The sequence below is a fragment of the Pituophis catenifer genome, unplaced genomic scaffold, assembly GCF_029215685.1.
Source record: "Pituophis catenifer annectens isolate HBS135680 unplaced genomic scaffold, rPitCat1.0.hap2 SCAF_3, whole genome shotgun sequence".
Taxonomy (NCBI): Eukaryota; Metazoa; Chordata; class Lepidosauria; order Squamata; family Colubridae; genus Pituophis; species Pituophis catenifer.
In genome coordinates, this window is record NW_027256883.1 from 61,392,834 (window position 1) to 61,417,685 (window position 24,852).

At 34.5% G+C, this 24,852-nt stretch overlaps 1 protein-coding gene across 1 annotated transcript in view; it reads left to right on the forward strand.

The window, feature by feature from the left end:
* The window catches only part of ZNF236 (zinc finger protein 236), a 54,438-nt gene that overhangs the window by 7,484 nt on the left and 22,102 nt on the right, over positions 1-24,852 (forward strand). The window contains exons 6-21 of the mRNA XM_070942434.1: positions 217-363; positions 1,277-1,348; positions 3,199-3,363; positions 4,330-4,555; positions 5,875-6,147; positions 7,434-7,637; positions 8,637-8,781; positions 9,587-9,847; positions 11,162-11,412; positions 12,056-12,157; positions 17,036-17,187; positions 19,331-19,431; positions 19,568-19,719; positions 21,789-22,001; positions 22,832-23,102; positions 24,694-24,797. Coding sequence (XP_070798535.1) covers positions 217-363; positions 1,277-1,348; positions 3,199-3,363; positions 4,330-4,555; positions 5,875-6,147; positions 7,434-7,637; positions 8,637-8,781; positions 9,587-9,847; positions 11,162-11,412; positions 12,056-12,157; positions 17,036-17,187; positions 19,331-19,431; positions 19,568-19,719; positions 21,789-22,001; positions 22,832-23,102; positions 24,694-24,797 — 2,839 coding nt within the window. The remainder of the gene's footprint in view (positions 1-216; positions 364-1,276; positions 1,349-3,198; positions 3,364-4,329; positions 4,556-5,874; positions 6,148-7,433; positions 7,638-8,636; positions 8,782-9,586; positions 9,848-11,161; positions 11,413-12,055; positions 12,158-17,035; positions 17,188-19,330; positions 19,432-19,567; positions 19,720-21,788; positions 22,002-22,831; positions 23,103-24,693; positions 24,798-24,852) is intronic.

A 24,852-nucleotide genomic window follows, 5' to 3' on the forward strand; every position in this document is an offset into this window, starting at 1 on the left:
GCTTTTTCAAACCCCTCTGTCTTTGATCACAGCATGCTTGACAATCCTGCAACTCAAGAACGAAAGAGATGTTTTATCATATAGGATTGATTTTATTTAAATTATTTTCAGAATAAAACCAATTATAACAAAATAGTGTACATTAAGGACCCATGTAATAATTTTCGTACATAAGAATATATGTACTAACATATATTCTTTCTTTTGTTTCTAAAGGTAAAGAATGGCCCTATGTATAATTGTACAGAGTGTAGTTGTATTTTCAAAAGTTTAGGCAGCTTAAATACACATATCAGCAAGATGCATATGAGCTCCACACAAAACACAACGAACTCTACTACAGAAACAGCTCATATTACAACGGTAACTTTTATATTCTAATATCTTTGCCCTCTTACATTATATTGTGTGCTATAATTTTGCTTAGATTGTACAATACACTATATACTATTAGGTCATGTGTAAATGTACAGAAATTTTATTATTACTTTACTTTAAAAAAAAAAACCTTTCCACTGATTGTTGAAGTGACATATGCAAAGTGACCCTTCAAAGAGTTGTGGGGAAAGGGAGTCAGAGAATACTTCTGTGAACTTTTGTAGAATTTTAATGCAGTTTCAAAATGTTCTTCTAAATCTAACGAAAAGTCAAAATGAGCCTGCTAGAAAATAGTTATTCTTCATGTCCACAATAGATTAGTTTCACAATAGGGAAATCATTTGCTTTTCTTGGTATTACTCATAAATGTTTTTACAAAGCAGAGTTTTTAGAGCATTTTCTCTTAATTAAAACCATCTTCATGACCCAGTAAATATTTGGAGAATATATAAATGTGCTAACTTTTGTTTCAAGGGATGTTTTTGACCTCAACTGAAAGCCTTACTCCACTTTAATAGCAGTCTGATAATTTTTTCATGTGTCGCTACTGATTTTGATCAGAACATACCGATAGAAAAAAGCAAACAGAAATTTTCTTCGTATTCTCTGACCAGAAGTACAGACACATAAAAAAAAAATTCAGTTTTCAAAAAAAATAATAATTGGCACTTATTAGTCATGTCTTAAAGAAAAACATGTTAATGTTTTTTCATCCTTAAATAAATAAATATTCAATAATTTCAGTCAATAAATTCTCTAGATATTTTATATCAGGACTTTAACAGATTTATCCTAACATAGTCCTAAATGAAACTAATTCTGTAATTTATTACTTTACCATGTTTTGTTTCGAAAAGTAGATTTATATATACATATATATATATATTTCTTAAAATAGGATTCGGTGGCTCAGCCATTGACCTTAACAACAGTTAATTTACTGCAGACTGTGGACAATAAATGGAAAAATGTAAGTATTCAGCTTCTAACCTTAACGAGGTATTATTATTGTTGTAACATCTCATAAGGGACTCATTGCAGAACTTTTTATATATTTCATGTATTCCACCTAATTGTCTCAGGGAGATACAGTTATCCTTGAGAGATTTTAAAGGACTTTATGGTATTTGTGAATTTGCTGTTACCAAATAGGGATAATCTTGTGCCATTTACAGGAATGCTGAGTGATCTACCAATTTTCATAACTGGAGTATATATTGAGCATTCTTCCATTGCAATTTAGCAGCAAAGAGGAGATTAGCATGGCTATTCATGACATTACTGGATGCCTATTTAAAACAGAAGTCAAATGTAATCCAATAGAAGACAAACACTGCCAAAATCATGCTCAAAAAAGTATGTGGACTTCAGATGTAATAGCCAATATGAATACCAAAAATTCCAGAAAGGCCAGAAACAGATTATCTAGCAGACACCATTGGAATCAGCAAGGAATAAAATGATCCTGAAAATAACCTAAAATTAGACATGAAATCAATAGTATTTGTAGTTTACAAGAGATTAAATGTATTAGATATCTGAGATTTTTTTTAACTGTTTGCTTTTCTGCTTTTACTTTTTCACAAAGTGCCCTATGTAGTTAAAATAGTTAAAATGTGAAGTTGAATAAATTACAGGGTAGGTGTTAAAGTAACGCATTAGGGAACTTCTAATCAGCACACTTAGAATATATTTTTAAAGTAATAGGTTGGAGTAATAGGTAGGAAGGTTCTTGCAAATAATTAGCTGTTGTGAAATATTAACAAATCAGCAACAATGCACTCAGAGGTACTTCGGCAACAGAGCACTTATGGCAGCATTCTGTAGAATTTGAAATTTCTCAGCTATCTACAGAACCAGAAAGTATGCCAAGTACAGAAAATCTTAAAAATTAAGAATCTGCTGTTCCAAGGGAAGTAGGTTCATTTACTTATTATCAATTTGTGTGCTCACAATTCCATTCCAGCTCATGGCACTTAACAGAACAGGTATTTTTATTACAGTGCCAGAACAATAAGGACTAGTTATTCTATTGGCAGAGAATTATACTTGCGGATGCTTACTATTTATTTATATATTTTACTGGGTTTCTATAACACTCAGCTCAAAAGATTCAGGGGCTTATACTCCTCATTACACTAAGTAGTATGTATAATAAGAATTTAAAAGAATACAAAAAGCAAAACCCAAGAAAACAATAAATCTTATCTCTATCAATTTTTTTAATTTGGGTTATGCATGTAGGCCATCACTGATTTTATTACCTTTTTAGACACGGATAATATTTTTTATTGCTAGTAATTGTTCAGCTTTAACAGTATCCCCACAAACATTTATAAAGGAATGAGCCTAAAGTTACAGGGCACTAGAATAGTTACATTTCATAAAATATTTTCTCACAGCAGAGCGCTCATGGTATTATCAAGTCTCCTTCCATTATTTTAAAGTTATTAGATTACATGATTTATAAAACAGTACATGTGCCTTTCTTGATTTTGTTATGCAATAAAGCTCCAGTTAATGAACTGGCCTTCTTTTTCGGTAATTAATTTAGGCCTATATGCTTTTTAAAAAATAATACGTCTCTGTGAAAAATTTCATGTTTGTGAAACATGTTTGAATTTAACATTGCAGAAGAAGTGCCTTGGTAAGGTAAAATTAATGGTTTTGTCCAGCTTTTAAATATTGCTCCTTGCTTGTGGTTGGATTATTAAACAGTATGGTTCAATTTTATTTTAAAATATCAGTTTAATTCCAAATGTAATACCTAACATGTGTTTGCAAATCACATTTGTATACTCACAAATGACTTATTCACAGGCAGAAAATCCAATAACTCCAGCTGCAGGACATCAAGGTCAGCAATCAGTAACTGATGTCATTCAACAACTGCTTGAATTGTCAGAGCCAGTGGAAAATAATCCATCCCAGCCATCTAGTCAGCAACTCAGTATGGCTGTGGGAATCAACAGAGATATTTTGCAGGTAGGGTAACCTGTTTGGAATCCTCACCTTGTCTTTTAACATATTGCAGTCTCCTTACTTGGAAGAAAGGAATAATCAAAGCATCCCAGACTAATTTCTCTCTCATGTGGATTCAGGAAATGCTTTGCCTATGGAGATTCTCAATCATCCAGGTCATGGTTGTCCCAAAGGTGCTTTTCCAAAAGGCAACTGGACCTTCTTGAGTTTTTTCGGTTCTGAAAAAGCTTCTTGGATGAGAAGTGAAATGTTGTCGAGGAAAAAAGCCCAATAAAGTCAAGTTGCTTTTTGGAAAAGCACCTTTGGGACTTTGGCAGAGGTGCTCGAAATTCAGACTGCTCCCGGTGGCTGAAAACAGGACTAAGTTGTGATTGTGATTGTTTTAGAAAGGAAAAATGTTGAATTCCCACAAGAGCATTATCCTCACCCAAATATTGCTACTTGAATGCTGTTTTCTTACAGGAATGCCATTGGCAGCTGTTGGTACTTCTTCCTATTGGATTCAGGGTTTTCAAAATACCTGTGAAACTCCAGTTTTCAGCATTAATATGACTATAAAAATAGAAAAATGTATCTTACAAATGACGATATTATGTGACAAAATGCTGTTTAAAATGAGCAGGGGAACATGAATGAGGTGACCATTTTTCTTAGTTGTTGAAGAACGAAACCTTTCAGCAAATTTCTAGTTGCTTCTGGATTGAAAGTGTTAGAAGTAATGCTTTCCCCTTTTGGCCAACTGGGTGGTTACTTTTGTTGGAATCTAAATAGAGCTTTACACTTTTACTGTGCTTTTCTTACTTAGAGAATAGAGAAAACAAAGCTGTGAAGTGTTGAAATTGAGATAGAATTTGAAAGGGTGAAATAAATCAGACAACTCTGAAAAACAAACCAGTTTAAAATATTCTTGTCTGTTTGAAAGTTCCACGTGAATCTTGCTCTCAGTTTAATTCATTATGTTTGTCTTAGCAAGCCTTGGAAAATAGTGGGCTATCCTCAATACCAGTTTCAGCAAACACCGACTGTGGTGAAACGAAGACTCCTCCAAGTCCAGAAGAAACTTCAAATGCTCAGAATCTTTCCGGCCATCAAGTCAACTCCAACAATACGGAACAAGTTAAAGAGCGAGACAACCCAGAGAAAGTAGATAAAAAAGAGAAAAGGGTTCTGAAGAAAAAATCCCCATTTTTACCTGGTAATGGCGAAAGGTTAATTCTGTCCACTACAGTATACATAAGCATTATTTACTAGTATTTATGTTACCATCAATGTGTGAAAAGCTGGCATTGTATAGAATGCCTAGGAAATCTGTATAGAATGAATGGCGTTTTTAGGCAAAGAATGGAATGGCTGTTATTTATATATATATTTATATATATTAAGTGTTTTTCTATCGAGACACCTGGTTTACCCCAACATGTGGGAGGGGGTATTCTGCTCCCTTTCGCCTTTCAGCTCCAATCCAGGAGCCCTCAAGTAGTCATAAAAAGGCTTAGGGTCAGAGTTGGGTTAGGGTTATTGACCTACTTGTTGCAACAAGGAAAGCTAGAATGGCATTTTAGTGGGAGTATTTTATACTTTGCCAGTTTGCCTTTTGCCTTTGCATAGAATGCATATGAAATGTGTGAAATATTAAGCATTTCATACTTTGATGTCTCATTTGTTGGCATTCTATAAATTTCCTAGTATTCTATAAAATGCAAATTTCACACATTTACAGCAACATACACTGTATAAGCATTATTTAGCAATATATAGTGTAGCATTGCTGGTTGCCTTTCTGTACAGTACTACAAGCTGAATATATCCTTTCTGTTCACTATTTGACAGGTTTCTAAAGTAAAAAAAAATCTCTATAGACATTGTGTTATGTAACTATTTTCTGTTTAGAGCTAGCATATCTAGCAAATTGTAGGAACAAGGCATAATGTACTGTACTGTAAAGGGCCATTCCTAGTCAATCTGACCTCTAAACAGGTGGGGAAAAGTTGAAAAAAAAAAAAAGGCGAAAGCCCTCCCTTCTACCCCAGGTTCTATTCCAGACTTATGCATGCTAAGAGAAAGGGCAGTCTCCTCTAGATACAAAGAGAATCCTTAAAATCAGCTTAATCATTTGGAGAATGTTGTCAAAGGGTGTCTGTCCAGAAAGCTTTGCTGGGAATTCTGGGAGTTGAAGTCCACCAGGCTTAAAGTTGCCAAGGCTGGAAACACCTGCTCTAGAGAGATCTAGAAAAATATAATCCATATCTTTACAGGAACTGCTGTCAGATCTGAAGTCAAACTAACTTACAGAACCCTTTACTTTGATTAATTCATAGGATAGCTATAATAATCTGTTTCACTGAAACATTATTCCTTTAATAGTGAGCAATTCAGTCTCCCAATTAATGTCACAGTTGCTTGATGACATTTGCCAAAATGTAACCTTAAGTGCATTTCAATTTCCAGTCTTTTTTTCTTTCACAATTAGCATGTCAACCTTTTCAAATTGTTTACTCTAAAATTATATTTCAGGTTCCATACGTGAGGAGAACGGAATACGATGGCATATTTGCCCATACTGTTCTAAGGAATTTAAAAAACCCAGTGATCTCGTACGGCATATACGCATTCACACTCATGAAAAGCCATTCAAATGTCCACAGTGTTTCCGGGCCTTTGCCGTGAAGAGTACTCTCACAGCACATATAAAAACACACACGGGCATTAAGGCTTTTAAGTGTCAGTACTGTATGAAGTGCTTTTCTACCTCAGGAAGTTTGAAAGTACATATTCGCTTGCATACAGGTAAAATCCTACAACTGGACTTCTAATGTTTTGAAGCCCTGCTTATGTTTAATCTTAGCAAAAAAGAAAAATAAAAATTTTCTGTGTCATAACCTTATTTGCTTATCAGCTGTGTTCAGATCAAACATACCAAAGCAGGATCAACAGTGTCATGTTTTTATTGTAAAATATAACTGTTGCTTATGTTAAATTTAATATATGTCAACCCAGAGAGAAAGGACCAATAGAACTATAAATTGTGTACTATTGACTTTCTCTGGGTTCATATTACAGTGTTTGTGCAGACAAGTGGTGGAGACTTTGGATCCAATTTGGCTACTGTGGAGCCTTAAACACGTCTTATTTGAAATGTTTATGGAGATTCTCAATCGTTATGATTGTCCCAAAAGTGTTTTTCCTAAAGGCAGCTGGACTTTTTTGGAAGAAAGTCTGATTGCCTTTTGGAAAAGCACCTTTGGGGCCTTATCTGAAGCCTTATCCTTATTTCATACAGGCAGGCATCTTAGTTAAGGTGCTGGGCAAATTCTATTTTTAGACTTTGGGGAAGGCATGGGCCATTCAGGATTTTTGGAGTACTTTCTATGCTCAGAGGGAAGATTTTGAGCAGAGCACATCTTCAACTATACAGCTGTACTTCGTTTGCTCTGCATGTTGCACATTGGGGCAAGGATTGGGTAGGTGAAGCTTATATTTTGTGGAAAACATTTGTTCTCTCTCGTCAAGGTGGATTTTAAATCAACTTGATTTAAATCACTACTAAAAAGGCTTAATTTAAATCAACTCGATTTAAATCATGATTTTTAAAGAGCAACTGTCGTCTCTGCTACTCCTCTGACCCGCCGTGGACTTACCGACTGTCCCAATATTGCAGAATATACAGCCTCATGCTACATAACTAAGCTCCAATTCATGCTAAATAAACTAAATTATTTATATTTCTTAAATAGAAAACTATCTTTAGATAGATTTTTACTCCAAAAGCATTTTATTAAAATAAATTTGATAAAAAATAAAAAAAAAATCTGATTTAAATAAAAAAATCTGATTTTTATTTTATTTTTTTAAAAAATCAATTTTTGTCTACCCTGTCTCGTGATCCTACAAGGCCATCTATGTCCACATGGTGGGGAAAGCAGGATTTGTAGTATCGTAAGTTAAATTTTAAATAGAAATTTTTTAAGGCAAAGCTTTTGAATGAGTTAAGCATATTTGATTATTTACCTTATCTTTTTACTTATTTATTTTTAGAAGTTGAAATAAAGACGTAATCTCTTTGTCTTTTATAGGTATTAGACCCTTTGCTTGTCCACACTGTGACAAAAAGTTTAGAACTTCAGGCCACAGAAAGACACACATTGCTTCTCACTTTAAACATACTGAACTGAGAAAGATGCGGCATCAGCGGAAACCTGCAAAAATTCGAATATGCAAGAGCAATGTGCCAGTACCTGATATTCCTTTACAAGAACCAATCCTCATCACAGATTTAGGTAAAGTGTATAAAGTGTATAACATAATTTTGCTGGAAAAAGATTTCATTAATTAGAAGAGAGTAGAAGTGAAAGGAATGTGTACACTTGATCAAACAAGCGCACTTATTTTCAAAAGAGTTAAAAAAGCTGTGTTAATTCTGACAGCTTAGAAAGTTTCCTCCATACAGATTATTTTCAAATGCTTTGCAAAGCCTTATTAAATATAAATACATTATATATCGGAATAGGAACTGTATTTTAGCTGCATTTTATTTCTATCTTGGCTAAGCAATGCTGATACACTAGAGTAAAACTGCTTTTTATCGAGGGTATAAATTCAGTATGTTGTGCTGTATATAAGATAAACTTCTTTCATGAGATTTACAGATACACAATTTTATTAAAGGTTCTGTTTTTCAAAATTCAGTGTTGGAAGATATAAGAAAATAATTATTCACATTTGTAAATATCTCCTGATATTTAAGCAGCCTAGTAAGTTTTAATAATTGGGCTATCTTAGTCTTGGATAAATTAATTGGTATTTTTGGTTGGAAACATTCTTTTTTAAAAGGGTTCTTAAAATTGATACATAGGAATATTTATAAATATTTTATTCACATAAATCAAAGGTTAGTGCTGTGCTGCACCTTTGGAGACAAAATAGTGCTTCGGAGTAGGTGTGCTTACAAATGTAAAACCAACCTTCAATTTCTTAAATGTGTCTGGTTCCTAGACCTGCATGGAAGAGGCAGAGGACATCTATGTGCTCCTAGAAAAGGCATGGCTGCTTTAAGAATTTGCTGCATTCATAAGCACAGGTGTTTGAAACCTCCGTTATCATTGATCTAGTACAACGTACTGCCCTCTTGAGAATTTTATATAGATTAAGTAAAAAAAGTAATTATGAAAAAAGTATAATTTTCATTTCTGTTTAGGAACCAGAATATAGTAAACATTGGAAGGATTATTATTATTATTTTGCTTTAAAATAGCATTAATCTGCCATTCTTTCTACAGGTCTTATTCAGCCAATCCCAAGGAATAGCCAATTTTTCCAAAATTATTTCAATAATAATTTTGTGAATGAAGCAGACAGGCCATACAAATGCTATTACTGTCACAGAGCTTATAAGAAGTCTTGTCATCTTAAACAACATATCCGGTAAATTCTACTTAAAAATAGAATGCTTTGAATTATTACAAAAATTAAAGAAGAACAAATGATTCTTTTCTTGTTTTTCAAGCTCCCTATTGCAAATCTTATTTTGGTAATTTCAAGAAATACTCAGCATTAAAACTTCAAGACAGCACAATTGTGCTTATTTTTGTTTAACCAAAAAGAAAATAAAATTAGTACATATACATATATACAGTATATATATATATATAAACCATGAAGACTTATAGAAAAAAAATGTTTTGGAATGGACTTTATAGTTCCCAGACTTGAATGTTGTTACACCTCTGTGAAGAGGTCTAAAACAGGCAATGCATGTAAGGAGACCTAGGCATATTTCTGAACTAGAAGAGTTTAAGAATGGTAAATATTTCAAAACAGGAAGCCTCTTATCTTGCTATAGAAAATGTGTTTTCTCTGCCAAAGATGACGTTACAAATTCTGCTGCCCCTGTGAAATTCATTGTATTCAAACACATGTCAATGCAAGGAAGGGGAGTTCTCAATTAGCTGGACTTCAAGGATATACAAAAAATAGTAAAGGCAAAAGATAAACCCTTCGTGAGGACTTGAAATTTGCTGAGCATAATTATTGATAAATCCCGATTTGGAATTAAGAGGAAAAGAAAATAAGAGGAAAGGGAATGGAGTAAAAATTTGAACAGGAGGCTGTTGCAGGTGCCATTTCTGATAACTTATTTATGTCTCTCCTTTTCTCTTTTAATTGCTATTTCTTTAGTATTTATTTCCCTATCTGTTCATCTGACTTTTTTCTTTGGTTTATTTCAAAGATCACACACTGGTGAAAAACCATTCAAATGTTCTCAGTGTGGAAGAGGCTTTGTATCAGCCGGAGTGCTAAAAGCGCATATTCGAACCCACACTGGATTAAAAGCATTCAAGTGTCTTATATGCAATGGAGCTTTCACCACTGGAGGGAGTCTACGGAGGCACATGGGCATCCATAATGACCTTCGACCCTATATGTGCCCGTATTGTCAAAAAACATTCAAAACCTCATTAAATTGCAAAAAACATATGAAAACGCACAGGTTTGTGTATCTTGAAATTCAGTCCTGAACTATAATTAATTCCAGCTGTTATACAGTGCTCTTTTGAAATTCTTTGGGGCCTGTCAGTAAATTCAAGTTGTTGAAAGAACTTTTAGGTCATTTTTTGAGACTGGGAACCTAGGCTGAATTACAAACAACTATTTTTAATGAGTAGATCAATTTAAAAGTGAAAATACAGGATGAGAAAAAGAAAAAATCTCATCACTTGTTTTTTTAAATATATTTATTGTGGGCATAATATAGTAGCTAAATATATTTCTGCTAGTTTGATAACTTCCTATTATTAACTTTAATTCCTTGTTAGTTTCTCTTAGCTTCATTAGTACTTTCAAGTTTATAATATAGCAGAAGTAGAAATGTGGGCAGGTTGGGGAAATTCAGGAAGTAGCTCAAATTATTGTATTTTTCGGAGTATAAGACGCTCTGGAGTATAAGACGCACATTAGTTTTTGGGGAGGAAAACAAGAAAAAAAAATTCTGCCTCTGCCTACCAGCATCCATCGGTATTCATCTGGCTAGCATCCTTGCAGCAAACAGCCTGGTCAGCTTCAGCACGTTATCGTAGCCTGATTCAGCATGAGCAGCTGATTGGTGGTTGGATCAGCCTCCTGGAATACAGCCTATCAGCTGTTCCAGGCTGTGGGGATTGCCAAAGCCCATTGCCGCCTCCGTGCGTTGCGTTTTTGGCCTCCGTGCATCACATTTTTGGCCTCCGCACGCCCCATTTTAGACCCCCCATTGCTGCCACCGATCCCCGCTGCCTGGAACTGGCCATAAATGTGATGCGTGGAGGCCAAAAATATAACACATGGGGGCGGTGATGTGCTGTGGCAATCCCCGCAGCCTGGAATGGGTTTAAAGTGGGGTGTGCAGAGGCCAAAAACGGCCGGCGGGTGGGCAGGGCTTCAGCAACATTCGGTGTATAAGACACACCATGATTTTCACCCACTTTTAGGAGGGGGGAAAGTGCATCTTACACTCCGAAAAGTATGGTAGCTATATTGAGTGATTTGATTATATTATATCAAGTTTGTGTCAGTTCTTGGGAACCACACATAAATAGATTTTCTCCATGATCTGTCCCCAACCTAATCCTTCAGGTCTTTCAGTTCTTTGTTTATTGCTGCTGTGATTTGAGTCCATCCACCTTACTTTAATTGTCCTATTCTATTTCCTTCCACCTTTCCCAGCATTAAAGAAGAGCCTTCTTTAGAGACCTATATCTTCGCCTATAATGCGTCCAAAGTTCTAATGTGTTGACATTGTAAAAAATGTTTCTTCCTTTTCTTCTAGGTATGAGCTCGCCCAGCAGCTTCAGCAACATCAGCAAGCTGCTTCCATTGATGACACAGCTGTAGATCAGCAGAATATACATGTTTCTACTCAAATGCAAGTGGAAATTGAAAGTGAAGAGTTGCAGCAAACTGAAGCCGTTGCAACAGATCAGGAAGCTATTTTAGATTTAGAACAGCAGCAGGTTGTTGACACTGAAGAAGCCGGACTCAGACCTCAGTTGACTGATCAGTCATTAGGTCAAGAGGAAGGTAAACTACTGAGTGTACTAATTACAGGATTAAAATCTTCAGGGTTGTATCACTGATGATGATATCAATGAGCTAAAGTGTTAAATAAGCATTGTATTGCCTAGATCAAGGGTTTTCCTAAGAAAAGGGGATAGGTATATATTAAATTTCCAAATTCCATATTTGGAATTTCTTTCCTTAGCAGTACTTTTTTGACAATTCAAAGATACTTTGAAGATAAATAATAGTTAAGTGGCAGGGTTTTAAAAATATCAAAGTAGAAAATAATTAGACTTTTATAATTTCCTGTTTTACTTAACATCTTTTTCCAGTTAAAGTAATCCTCAATTTAATGGATTTTATTTGTGAACTTGGGAAGCAACAACCAGAATTTGTCCTATGTAGATATCTTTAGATTGATGTAAAAATACATATTGTGAGGATACCATTTGTCCATACAGTGTATATTTCTATGAAATATTGTTCACCATTCTATCCATGTGTGTCACTATTTTATGATGGATAAAATCACTTGGATTTAACAGACATTATGCTTTTCTCCATTAGTCTGTTAAATCAGAGATTTCTTTTTTGTTAAACTTCTGCAGCAACTGCTGAATTACTTAATGTCATTTCCTTTTCAAATATATATATTTAATTTCAGATAGATTTGTGACATCCCAGCATGCACTGCAAGAAAATATAAACCAATTTGAGCAGCAAACAATAGTACAGCAATCGTTTGATCAGCAAGGATTATCACAAGGTTGGTAAAGATACAGTCATTTTAAAGGTGTCAGCTTTATGAACAATTTATTTCAATTCCAAAATGTTATATATAGAAGGCAGTAAGAACTTATGCAGTTGCATTGCTAGAGGCTAAAGTCCAGTTATTTATTTTTATTTAATTGCTACTCTGTGAACCTTAAAGTTTATCTTCCATGAGTTCCATCCAAAGGTAATCCTTTGCAGATGAAAATTCTGCTTCTGTTCTCAAAAAGAGAACAGAATAGAAGCTTCCAACAAGAGAAGTATGGTAATTTCCTATATTTCCCTCTTTGCCCAACCCCACCCCCCAAGCAGTTTCTAAAGATTTTCAGTCTTTGTGTACACTGAAATAGGTTGTGCTGCCTAGCTAGACTGATCTTCAGCAGCAATAAATTTGCGTAAAATATAATTTGCTGCCAGCCTTTTGCATTTAGAATTAGAATGCATACTGAATCATTTGTACAGTTTTTTGCTTTTTTAAAAAATTATTATTATATTTGACCAAGGACCTTAAAATGTAAATACTAAGATGGAATAATTAAAAGTCTATATTGTACACAATTCCTATTCAACTTGGAATACCCTCTACAGATTTTCCATACTTTGGAGTTTCCTTGAAGTTCCTGGAGCCCTTCAGAAATTTTGAATTTCAGGTAGGTGTGTATGGACACATGTGTTTAAAATGGTGGACCCTATCCCTTTGTCTGGATATGTGTTTCATTCTTTCCCATTTTCTTTTCTACTAGTCAAGAGAGGAAAATTCAGTTCAGGTCATTGTCTCTTTACTTCTTTGTTCTGCTAGACAACATTGTTCTAAGGTATCACTCGTTGATTCCACATTACCTGCAAAACATTACTTGCTCTGTTATTAGATGACGGTTCAAGTTGGCACTTTTCTCCTGCTCTTTCCACAGTTCTCCTTTACATGTCATAATTGCTCCTCCTGATGGACAGCTTTTAGATCCATAAGGATAACACTCAGAAATAGCACAAAAAACGGAGCAGAATCATAAATGACTTCTGTTATAACTATGATTGTTACATTATAACCTTTTGATAGATTATTTTTGCACCCTTTAGAGTTAGAATATATTTTCTCACTGCAAGAGCCTTTCAGTACAGTTAAATCTAAATGTGATACAATTCCATTAAAATAAAGGAAGAGTTGATAGAAATCTTAACAGCTTAAAGGTTTGACCCATATCTCATCTGAATGATGCATACATATAAAATAGTATCAGTTTCAATTTCTTTAAATATTATAAAGGCTCTTTCATTAATATTTTTCATTACATAGTTTTGTTTGGAGAATTATTGTATTTCTGTTTAATACATAGGAGATTTGTTAGTTCTGGGAACTATTTTTGTATGAATACAAGTGCTGAAATATACATGCTATTTTAAAATAAAATCATTGTCAGAGCACACAGGATTTGAATACTTTTGTCTCTTTCATGAGTACTAGGAATTAAAATGCAGGTCATTTTGTTCTCTTTTAAACAATTGATCTTTAGACGTGAACAAAATCAACTTCTCACTGTTTCTAGTATTGTTCTCTGCATAGAACAATAATTAAATGACTCACACTAACTGTTGACCCTATTATTAACCACACTGTTAAATTTGGTCTATTGAACCATGGCTTAATAAACCAGGATATAAATATAAATTTCATGTACTCATTTTTATTTTTTTTTCTTTGCCACTTGATTCAGATAGGACATTAATCCAGATTGTGGTTTGTCAGTTTATTCAATTTAGCAAACTTAACTTGAACTCTATGACTTTTTCAATAAACCATAGTTTAAAAATTCTGGTTTAATGTTATATGCAAGCATGCTGAATAAATAGCTCAGCCTACCTCCTGGGTAAGTTGACCTGCCAAAATTAATTTTACAGCATGGATTTTCCATCAAATATTTACTCTCAACCGCCTTCTAGGCAAAGGAAAATTTTAAACAGAGTCTTAGATATCAGTGCCCAGACATGCAGGTATTGGCAAAAAGAGAGAGAGAGAAAGAAAAAAAAAAGTTCTTTACATTGGCTGGCTAAAAACAAAACCAATTTCCAAATTGAAAAATAATTAATTTCATGCAATTCCTAACAAAGTCTATCCTAGAGCAAGAGTTGCTGAATTCCATGGCTAAATATGGATACTTCATCACTTGTTACATCATGAAAGGATATCTATAAGTAGTGCCCCTGCCATCAAAGATATTGCTCACATTTTGTTCAACTATCAACTCTAAACCCCGTTTAGACTTAGATATTTAAAATCCCGATTTGAAACAATATCCCATTGAGACCTGAATCGTAGCTTGTTCTATTTGACTATAATATATAAATTGTGAGCAGAACGGCTAACACTAGGCAATTCAGCTAAAAATCCATTATATTGAAGAGATCTGGATTTTATGTAAAGGCAATATATTTATCCAAAAGTTCATTTTTTTGTATTTAATACATATGTATTTTATTATTTTCTCCTACCTATTTTATCTTCGAAATAGACCTTGATGTTATTTTGTCTGACATGGTCATAATACTACTTTGGTACTACTACTACCACCTAACAATTAACAGTCTGGTAACCACTCATTGTGATTCTTAATCTAAATTGGGCATTCATTATTTCTAAATGTAGTTATTTTTAAATCCGCTTTAAAGATGGATTTTATATCCTGATATAAGAATTTGTTAAGAACAATTTCCCCAGTTTGAACCAATGGGAGGCTTCATGACTCATTTTTCAATAAATCTGAAGAGCAGAAAGGGATTAAAAGATGGTACACATAAAGCTCATGCATATCCTGGTTTATGCAGCCAAGACTTCATTGTTCAAAGTCGCCTATTGTGAAGAATAAAAAGCCCCTCAGATTCAGCTGCCATATAATAACACCAAGCAAATGATTTTCCAATCTGCTTTAAAGACTTCCAGGTCAATGGTAGCCATGGATTTTATAACAAATAAATATGGAAGGTTCTTGCATCCTCCCTTCACTGCATTTTCAACAGTTCTTTCCGCTTTTTAATGGAACTGTTCTTTCTGAGAAAAGGAAGCAGTAGCAGGGAAACAGTGACTTCAAAGAGGAGTGCTTTTCAATGTGCAGTGTCACATTTGTAAATTACATCATTTAAAAGGAAACAATGGGATGAAGATTCAATTTGAGGAGAATTGTTGTGTGATTATTTTTTCTTTAGATTAGGGCACACACTTATGTTAATATTTGTTCCTGCTTTATTTGGTGGGTAATAAGGAAGATAAAGGGTACCGGGTCAACCTCTTAGACACATGCATGTGTACATGAATTCAAAATTTGAATGGCTCTGAGTTAAAGGAAACTTCAATTTATGTTCTATGGAAATGACTGTAAAAAAGAAGGAAAATGAAAGGTAAGTGACCTTACTATGGCTATTTAGTAAATTTTTAGAATGTTTCCACATTTGTTCTTTTCTTCTAGGTTTTGAGAATATAGTTTATATTTCCACAGCCATTATTATAATAATGAGCTATTATTACATTGTTCTTCATTTGATATTGCTGATTTTATGGATCCCTGTTTTTCTACAGCAAATATGTAGGGTTGATTAGATGACATCAAGTTGGCATGACCACATATTCCTTATATCACACTATCTCTAGCGATAATCTGTGGCTATTCCAAATACATTCCAGTGATCTCTTGATTGCCATCTGTCATTCCATATTTTCATATAGTGTCATGCTTTGGATAATATATGTATAATGTGGTTTAAAGAGGCCTATCCCTGTCTATTTATGTTAACTTCTTTCTAAAGCTTCGAATTTAGAAAGCTTGATTGCCTACTTCATAATTCCAGGTTTCTCTTATTTCACACATCTCACATTCTGTGTTCCAGTTATATGTGTCCTTCTAAATAAGGAATTCCTCTTTCAGGATTATTACTGTGAAAGTCAGTTTGGTGTAGCAATTAAGGCATCAGACTAGAAACCTGGAGACTGAGTTCTAGCCTTGCTTTTGACACAAAGCCAGCTGAGTGACATTGGGTTAGTCACTTTCTCTCAGCCCTAGAAAGGAGGCAATGGCAAAAATCACTTCTAAAAAGACACTTGCTGAAGAAACCGCAGGGAATTGTCCAGTCTCTGAAAATGACACGATTGATTGGGGGGGGATAAGGAGTTCCTCTTTCAGGATTGAGAGTATACGTAATCAATCTTCTTGCAGTTTTGATTTGGATCTCAGATTTAAAGAGAAGGCCAGTCTGTACTGGGGAGAATGTGTCATCATCTGCCACCCGAGCATATTGGAACAATGTTTATATAATTTTCTTGTCAGCAGTAAATAGTTTGTCATTGTCATCTTCTGGTTTCCTTTTTCCTAGATGGACTATCTTTCCCTATTTCTATAGAATCATACCTACACTTACCTTAATTATCTTTAGCTTCACCTTTTGATTTTATTGGTGAAGGGGACCCTAATGGGAGGTAATACATGTATGGATCAGCTAATGCTAATGCTGTCAGGATCACTAACATTCAGCTGTCCCATTATATCCAGATGGTGATGTGTCAGGCTTTTAAAATATGATACTGTGGTGGTATTCACTTACATAACTTTGAAACAATATCTCACAATCTTGCCAAGAAAGAGGGCAGTGAAGGATCATTGACCAGTGCAATAATTTGGGCCAAACTTGGATCTGTCCCAGATATCTGGAAAGGGATTTTCCTTGCATTCCTGTTTGCCGACTTCAAGATGCCATTTTATATGAATCATATTAAAGAGCTCATTTAGTTAGCAAAACCTGAGTTATGAAATATTTTTTTGTTTTGTTTTAGGTGTGTTTGTGTTACAAAAAAATAGGGGGTTGTTTTGTTCATTTGTATTTGTACCAGGTTTTACAGTTAATGATGGCTACAGTCAACCAAGTCAGTTTCCAGCAGTACAGCAGCTTCAGGATTCAAGCACTCTTGAATCTCAGGCTCTTTCAACAAGCTACCATCAACCAAGTCTGCTTCAGGTTCCTGCCTCCGACACTATCAATGTAGTAAGTATTTATTAAAAGATTGAAGAAAGTATTTATGCCGTTTCTAATTTGGGGCTCTGGATGAGATTTTAGATGATATTTATATCTGTTTTTTATGTGTTTTCAAGGCTAATAATAGATAGCAATAGTTTTGATGGAGGATCATCATCAGGAACTGAAAGAATTGTATGTCTTCTCTTGTCAGTCTCTTGAAGCCTGGTATTTAAAAACAGAGCCATAGTATGCCTAGTTGGGAAGGAGCTCAGGGGCATCTTTTTGCCAAGTCTTAGAAATCCAGTTAGATCCTTGGATCCAATTTCAGAAGATTGTGCTGAATGTAATAGCTGATTTAGATGGATTGGCTTGGTAATGGAGAACTAATAGAAGCTTAATGTGGATAAGATTGCAGTCAAAAAGACAGATATAAATTAGGAATTATTTGGGAGGATTTATTGTGGTTTTGAAGAATTCGATTTCTGGTGTCAAAAACTGCCTTTTCATGATTAGAATAGAATGGAATAGAATAAGAATAGGATAGGATAGGATAGGATAGGATAGGATAGGATAGGATAGGATAGGATAGGATAGGATAGGATAGGATAGGATAGGATAGTTTTATTGTCACTTTCAATGTACACTGATCGGCATACATTAAAATGAAATTTCATTGCATACAGCTTTCAACGGGTCACCAACTCCAATATACCCACATGAACGTGACAAAATAAATAAATAAATACAAAATTATGTGTATACCCACATATATTATGTGACACAGAGAAACAACACAGTCTAGTTTGGATGTATACATGTACATAGTGAGAAAAACGAATCTTGCAAGTTTACCAGATGGATGGCTTAGGGAACAAAGTTGTTTCAGAATCTGGTAGTCCTGCTAGAAATACTTCGAAAACTCCTCCCAGAGAGAAGCAACAGAAACAGACCTTAAAGTCGGTGTCTGGGGTCTCTAACAATGCTATGAGCTCTAAGCATATAGTGCTTATAAGCAGTATCCTGAATAATGGGAACCGAGCTTCCTATAATCTTCTCAGCTGTCCTTACCACTCTCTGTATGGACTTTCTATCTGAGGCATTGCTGCCACCAAACCAAACAGTGATGCATCATATTTCAGCAGTGTCTATTTTATATAATTAAATGTACCACTTGTATTCATCAGTTGTATTTTGTATCAAATCTCTGCTAAATTCATCTCATTTGGATGACTTCCTATATTATATTGCAGTGAAATTCTTCATCAGACCCAGTTGTAAATAAGGTTATGACTCCTTTATTACAACTTTACTGGTTACCAATCTTTGTCTAGGCCCTGTTTTGACTACAGGTGAAAACCTGTAAGCAGGATATTTGAAAAATACTTCTGCCATAAAGAATGCTATAGCAGGCCTTTTCAGTTGCTTCTGCCAAATGCTGGAAATCCACATTTGGAACCCAGATGATAGAATTCTCTTCCTGTTATATCTTCATACTTCTTTTCAGATATGCTTTGACTTTTATATTGACTTACTGGTAAAATAAAAGTTAATTGTTGGATACCTTTTTCATTGATCCCTTTTATTTATTTATTTTATTTATTTATTTAAATTCCTATACCGCCCTACTCCTGAAGGACTCAGGGCGGTGAACAGCCACAGTATAAAACACATAAGTACAAAAATTTAAAATAGAATAAAAACGAATTAAATAATTTGGCTGAATAAATTTAAAATACCCCATAATTTAAAAACAAATTAAAATTTGCATTTAAAAAGGGGAGAAGATTTAGGCCAGGCCAGCTTGATGAAATAAAAAAGTCTAAAGCGCGCGACAGAAGGTGCGCAGATCCGGGATCCTCCGTATCTCCGGGGGGAGCTCGTTCCAGATCGTATTTATTTGCTTTTACATGATTTATTTTGATTATGTGTTCTGTATTGTATAGTTAGCCATCTTGAAAATGCATTTGGGTAGAAAAGCAACATATATGTAATTTTTCTCTCTCTCCAAAATTAACATTTATTTAAATCAGAGAAATAATGTAGATGAGAATAGGATTATGGCATTTTGGAATCCCTTGAGTTTAAATCTTCTACCCTTATGGGCTAAATCAGAGGTTATTTATTATCCATTATATATTTAAAGGATTTATTTTAATGTATTGATAACCAGGCTACCCGGTTAGTTCAAGATCAGTCATCAGACCTTGAGATGCATGCCCAGCGTTCTCAGTTTCTGGAAGATAACGATGATCAAAGCAAAAGATCTTACAGGTATGTCATATTTCAAAAAGTTATATGTAAGTTTTTCTAGCATTGTCAGAAACTATAATTAAAATTTTCACATATTGCTAGATATTCATCAATGCCTTTGTTTCATTTTATCCAACATAAACTTTCATTTTAATAGGTGTGAGTATTGCAATAAGGGATTCAAGAAATCTAGCCACTTGAAGCAGCATGTACGTTCACATACTGGGGAGAAGCCTTATAAATGCCAACTGTGCGGTCGGGGATTTGTCTCTTCCGGAGTTCTTAAATCTCATGAGAAAACACATACAGGTGATGAAATTTTGGTAATATTTGGTTCACTTGCAAATCCTTTTAGCTTACTTAAAATGGACGGTACAATGGGATCAAGCCCGGAGATACAGGTAGTCCTCGACTTAGGACCATAATTGAGCCCAACATTTTTATTGCTAAGAGAGACAGTTGTTAAAAGTGAATTTTTCCCCATTTTATGACCTTTCTTGCCATAGTTGTTAAGTGAATCACTGCAGCTGTTAAGTTAGTAATATGATTGTTAAGGGAATCTGGCTTCCCCATTGACTTTGCTTGTCAGAAGGTTATGACACCAGGACACTGTGACCGTCATAAACACGAGTCAGTTGCTAAGCATCTGAATTTTGATCACATAACCATGGAGATGCTGTAACAGTTGTAAGTGTGAAAAATGGTCATAGATCACTTTTTTCACTGTTGTAACTTTGAATGGTCACTAAATGAACTGTTGCAAGTCGAGGACTATCTGTATTTAATTCATCTTTCATTCACCATTTCAATAATAATCTATTGAAAGTTGCTGTGCAATCCAAAGAAAAAATTTATGTAGGTGATCATGACCATTTCCAGAAAGTGGAATGTATATCACTTTGATCATGGAGATTCCATTTAATTAACGGAATTAATAGTTACCAGTTACAGAGTCTTCTATAAATTCACAAAAAGCAGTATCAGTGTAGTGACTGTTGAAAAAAACTGAAGTAATAATGAGAGAATACATTTGAAATCCTCACTCAGCCATGAAGCTCATTTGGTGACAACTAGTCAGTCTTTATTACACAAATTTTATAGGATTGTTTTGAATACTTTTGTAAGGGAGGAGTAACCTTATAATCTACCTTATGTAGATTAAAAATGTGGTGAGTAAATAAAAAATAAATACATATGTGGAACTATCGTATTTTTTGGAGTATAAGATGCACCTTTTTACCCCCCAAAAGGGGGTGAAAATTTAGGTGCATCTTATACACCGAATGTAGCCCTGCCTACCCACTGGCCCCCACCCTTTGGCCTGTGCCTCGCAGCAGTTACCTTCTTGCAAGCAAACAGCACGAAAAAACAGCTCCTTTCAGCTTCAGCATAGGTTAATTAGCATAAATTGATTAGATCGGCCTCCCGACTCTCAGCTGATTTGCTCTCAGCTGTTTTGCGCAGGGCTCTCCTGCTTGCTGCAAAAAGTGCTGGAGCAGATTTTTTTCCCCTAGCTATGCTGAAAAAACGAAACTGAAAGTAAAGCAGGTTCTTTGCTGCAATGTGACAAAATGAGGCAGAGAGAGATTTCTTTTTCTTTTTTCTCACCAAAAAAGGTAGGTGCAAACAATGGGAAATTTAGGGCAAAAGAGGGGAGTTCAAGATTTTAAAACAAAAGAAAAAAAGCTCTATTTAACTAGGGAATTGTAATAATTGAGATACTATTAATTGTATATTGTGTTGAAAGCAGAAATGGTTAAGTTGTGGTTTGGAGGAATATATGGGGGAAATTATTTGGTTTGTTATTATTGGTAAATATAATTAATTGATTTGTAAGAAATTGGATTGCATGGAAATAATTGGAATATTCATGTTCATATTGATTAATATACAAAAAAGATATAACTGATTTATATGAAAATGTTGAATTTGTATTAAACAATTGTAATATTAAATAATTAACCAATGTGAGGATGGATATAAAAATAGATGACAACGGGAAGGGGTATAATATAGAATAGAAGGGAAAAATTGAATTTGATTAAGATAAAGAGATGAGAATGAAGGGTAATATTGGTTTTTTTTAAAAAAATAGATGAGGAATAAATATGGCAAAAAGGAAATATAGAAATTGTAAATTTAATTGAAATGACTAAACACTGTTTAAATTTGTGAACCAGCCAAATACTCTGTTCAAAGAAAATACATTGTATGTTTGTATGTGTGTTTGTCTAAAAAAATTAAAAAAAAAACTTCTTTAAAAAAACAACCAAAAAAGGTAGGTGCGTCGTATACTCTGGTGCGTCTTATACTCCGAAAAATACGGTAAGTGGAAGTCATCAGGATATGTTTTCACATTTGCCTGTTTTCCCCCCCAGGAGTTAAAGCATTCAGTTGCAGTATTTGCAATACTTCCTTCACCACCAATGGAAGCCTTACTAGACATATGACAACTCATATGAGTATGAAGCCCTACAAGTGCCCATTTTGTGATGAAAGCTTCAGAACCACAGTTCACTGCAAAAAACACATGAAAAAGCATCAAACAGTGTCTTCAACAGCAGCAACAGGTGGAGAGGTAGCTGGAGGGGGTAAGCAACTTTCTCTGTGTAGCAGAAAAGCATATTACAATTAGCCTCCACTTATGACTGGTTGTTTAACTAGCATTCAAAGTTATTACAGTTTTGGAAAGAGTGCTCTACAGCTCATAAAGCACTTCTGGCCATTGTAAAATATTGGATCCCCCCCCCACCTCCCATCACATGACTGTATTTTCAGTACTTGGCAGTTGGCTCACATTTATAACCAGTTGCCAAGCACCCTCTGATCATGTGATTGTCGTTCGCAATTTTCTCTGCTGGCTTCCTCAGAAAGTCAGTGGGGAAGCCCGCAGAGAAGGTTGCAAGGGGGTGGGCGGGGGGAGAGCGGAACTGAAATCCTTGGTGCACAGAGGGGAAGGAAAGACCTTGGTGGGCTATCAGGGTTTCAGCAGGCAGATCTTTTGTTCTGACTCTTTTAACAACCTGGGAGATCACGTAATAAACACAACCTAGAATGCTAAGATAGCAGTCATTGAGCAAAGCAGTCATGGGCATCTCCCTTAACAGCTAGTTTGTCCAAAAAGATTCTGGTCCCAATTGTATAGGTAAATTGAGAATTAGCAGTAAATTAGTTTAGGATTTTTTTTGCCTGGAATTGTATAAGTTTTATAACCTGAAAGAACATGCAGCACAATATTATGTTGTTAGTTGACATAGAACATGTAGTGGCCTTGTAGACACATTTCTGATGCCCTTTAACCTTGGAGTGTCTATATTTTTGTACAATTGCTAAGAATAACTGGATTTTGCATTAACATCCAAGAAGTTTTTTTGATATTACTAAGTCTTTAGAAGTGTTGCTTCCCTATTTTATTATGTAGAAGAAGAAGAGACAGCATCTGAAAAGACAAGCTCTCGAAAATCTAGGCCAGGAGTTATTACATTCACAGAGGAGGAAACAGCCGAACTTGCAAAAATTAGACCTCAAGAAAGTGCCACTGTCTCTGAAAAAGTTCTCGTCCAGTCTGCAGCAGAAAAGGACAGGATTAGTGAAATCAAAGACAAACAAGCAGAAATGGAGGCTGAGCCAAAATATGCCAATTGTTGTACTTACTGCCCAAAAAGCTTTAAAAAACCTAGTGACTTAGTTAGGTAAGTGAATGTAGATTTTTTTTTTTAGTTTTGATATATGAATTATATTACTTTGTGGTTTACTTTCTTTCATCCTTAATTTAGAGGAAGAGGGGGGCAACCTTCCAGTGATCATCTGCATATAAGCATGAGCAAATGAGTACCACCTGCCACACCAACTAGCTTGTACTATCTCTGAATAATTCTTTACGAGACAGTCTGACTTCTCAATGTTGGCAGGATCTCATCTATCATGCAGTATCAACTGCATGGTCAATATTTTGATGACATTATTTTCCAGTTAGAAGCTGGTCATACTGAAACTGGGTTTTAAAAGATTTTGCAGTAAAGTCTATAAAAATATAGTCTATTATCTCAGGTTCTTTGGATTTTAGAAGTGATAGTAAAATGCCATAGGTTTTATGACTTTTGAATAATTTATATTCAATGATACAATTAAATGCATGCACTGATAATTGAGATTTTAATGGTTTTCTCATAGGTACAAATAAAAGTTGTGATCATCTGCAGCAAAGCACTGGTTTTGACTACTTAAATGACAACTGATCTATGGACTTTTTGGCTAAATATTATTTTTTATCATCCTTTTCTATTCAGATTATAATTTTCCCTTCTTTATTCTTTACAAAGTTATGCTAACCACTGGGAGGCAGTATGTGATTGGCTTCATGCTTATTGAGACTCAGGTGTATGTCTGATGAGTCCTAATAAGGGTGAAACTAGACATATATTACATCCTGGTGGTCAGTACAACTGAAAATACCATACAGGGTTATAAAAACACAGAAATTTCTCCCCCCCTCAGCCCAATAGTGGAAGTGAAAGTCATTTAATGCTGTATAGGAGAATATGGCATAACCAGGGTGGATAAAAATCAATGATTTTTTTTAAAAAAAATCAAAAAAATCAGATTTTTATTTAAATCGGATTTTTTTTATTTAAATCGGATTTTTTTTTATTTTTATTGAATTTATTTTAATAAAAAACTTGGGGTAAAAATCTATCGTAAGACAGTTTTCTATTTAAGATACATAAATAATTTAGTTTATTCAGCATGAAATGGAGCTTAGTTATGTAGCATGTGGCTGTATATTCTGCAACACTGGGACTATCGGTGAGTCAACAGTGGGTCAAAGGAGTAGCAGAGATGACAGTTGCTCTTTAAAAATTATGATTTAAATCGAGTTGATTTAAATCAAGCCTTTTTACTAGTGATTTAAATCATGATTTAAATTGTGATTTAAATCAACTCGATTTAAATCAAATCCACTCTGGGCATAACATAACAATTGACTCAGAATTAAAGAAAAGTGGATTATATATAGCAATTTCTTCCCCTATGTCAAATTATTTATAATATGTATATCCTAATTTGTGCTCAGAATCAAGTTTGGAAAGTACAGTATATTATAGGCGAATTAAAGAAAAAAATTGTTTTTTACTGTGTGCTTAAGCTACATTGAATGTAGACCATAAAGTAATTCTATAGGAATATGAGGCCTAACTGAAAATGAAGCCTAACTGAAACTTCTTAACTATTTTAATAAACATAATATACCTTATAATGATTAGGACAAATATCTTTGGCTAGGCATGTGCGTATCCATACGGGAGAAAAACCTTACAAATGTGATGAATGTGGAAAAAGTTTTACTGTAAAGTCGACTTTGGACTGTCATGTAAAAACACACACAGGTATGTAAGATCATGAGCACTTCCAACTTAATTAGATAATAGTGAATAAACATCA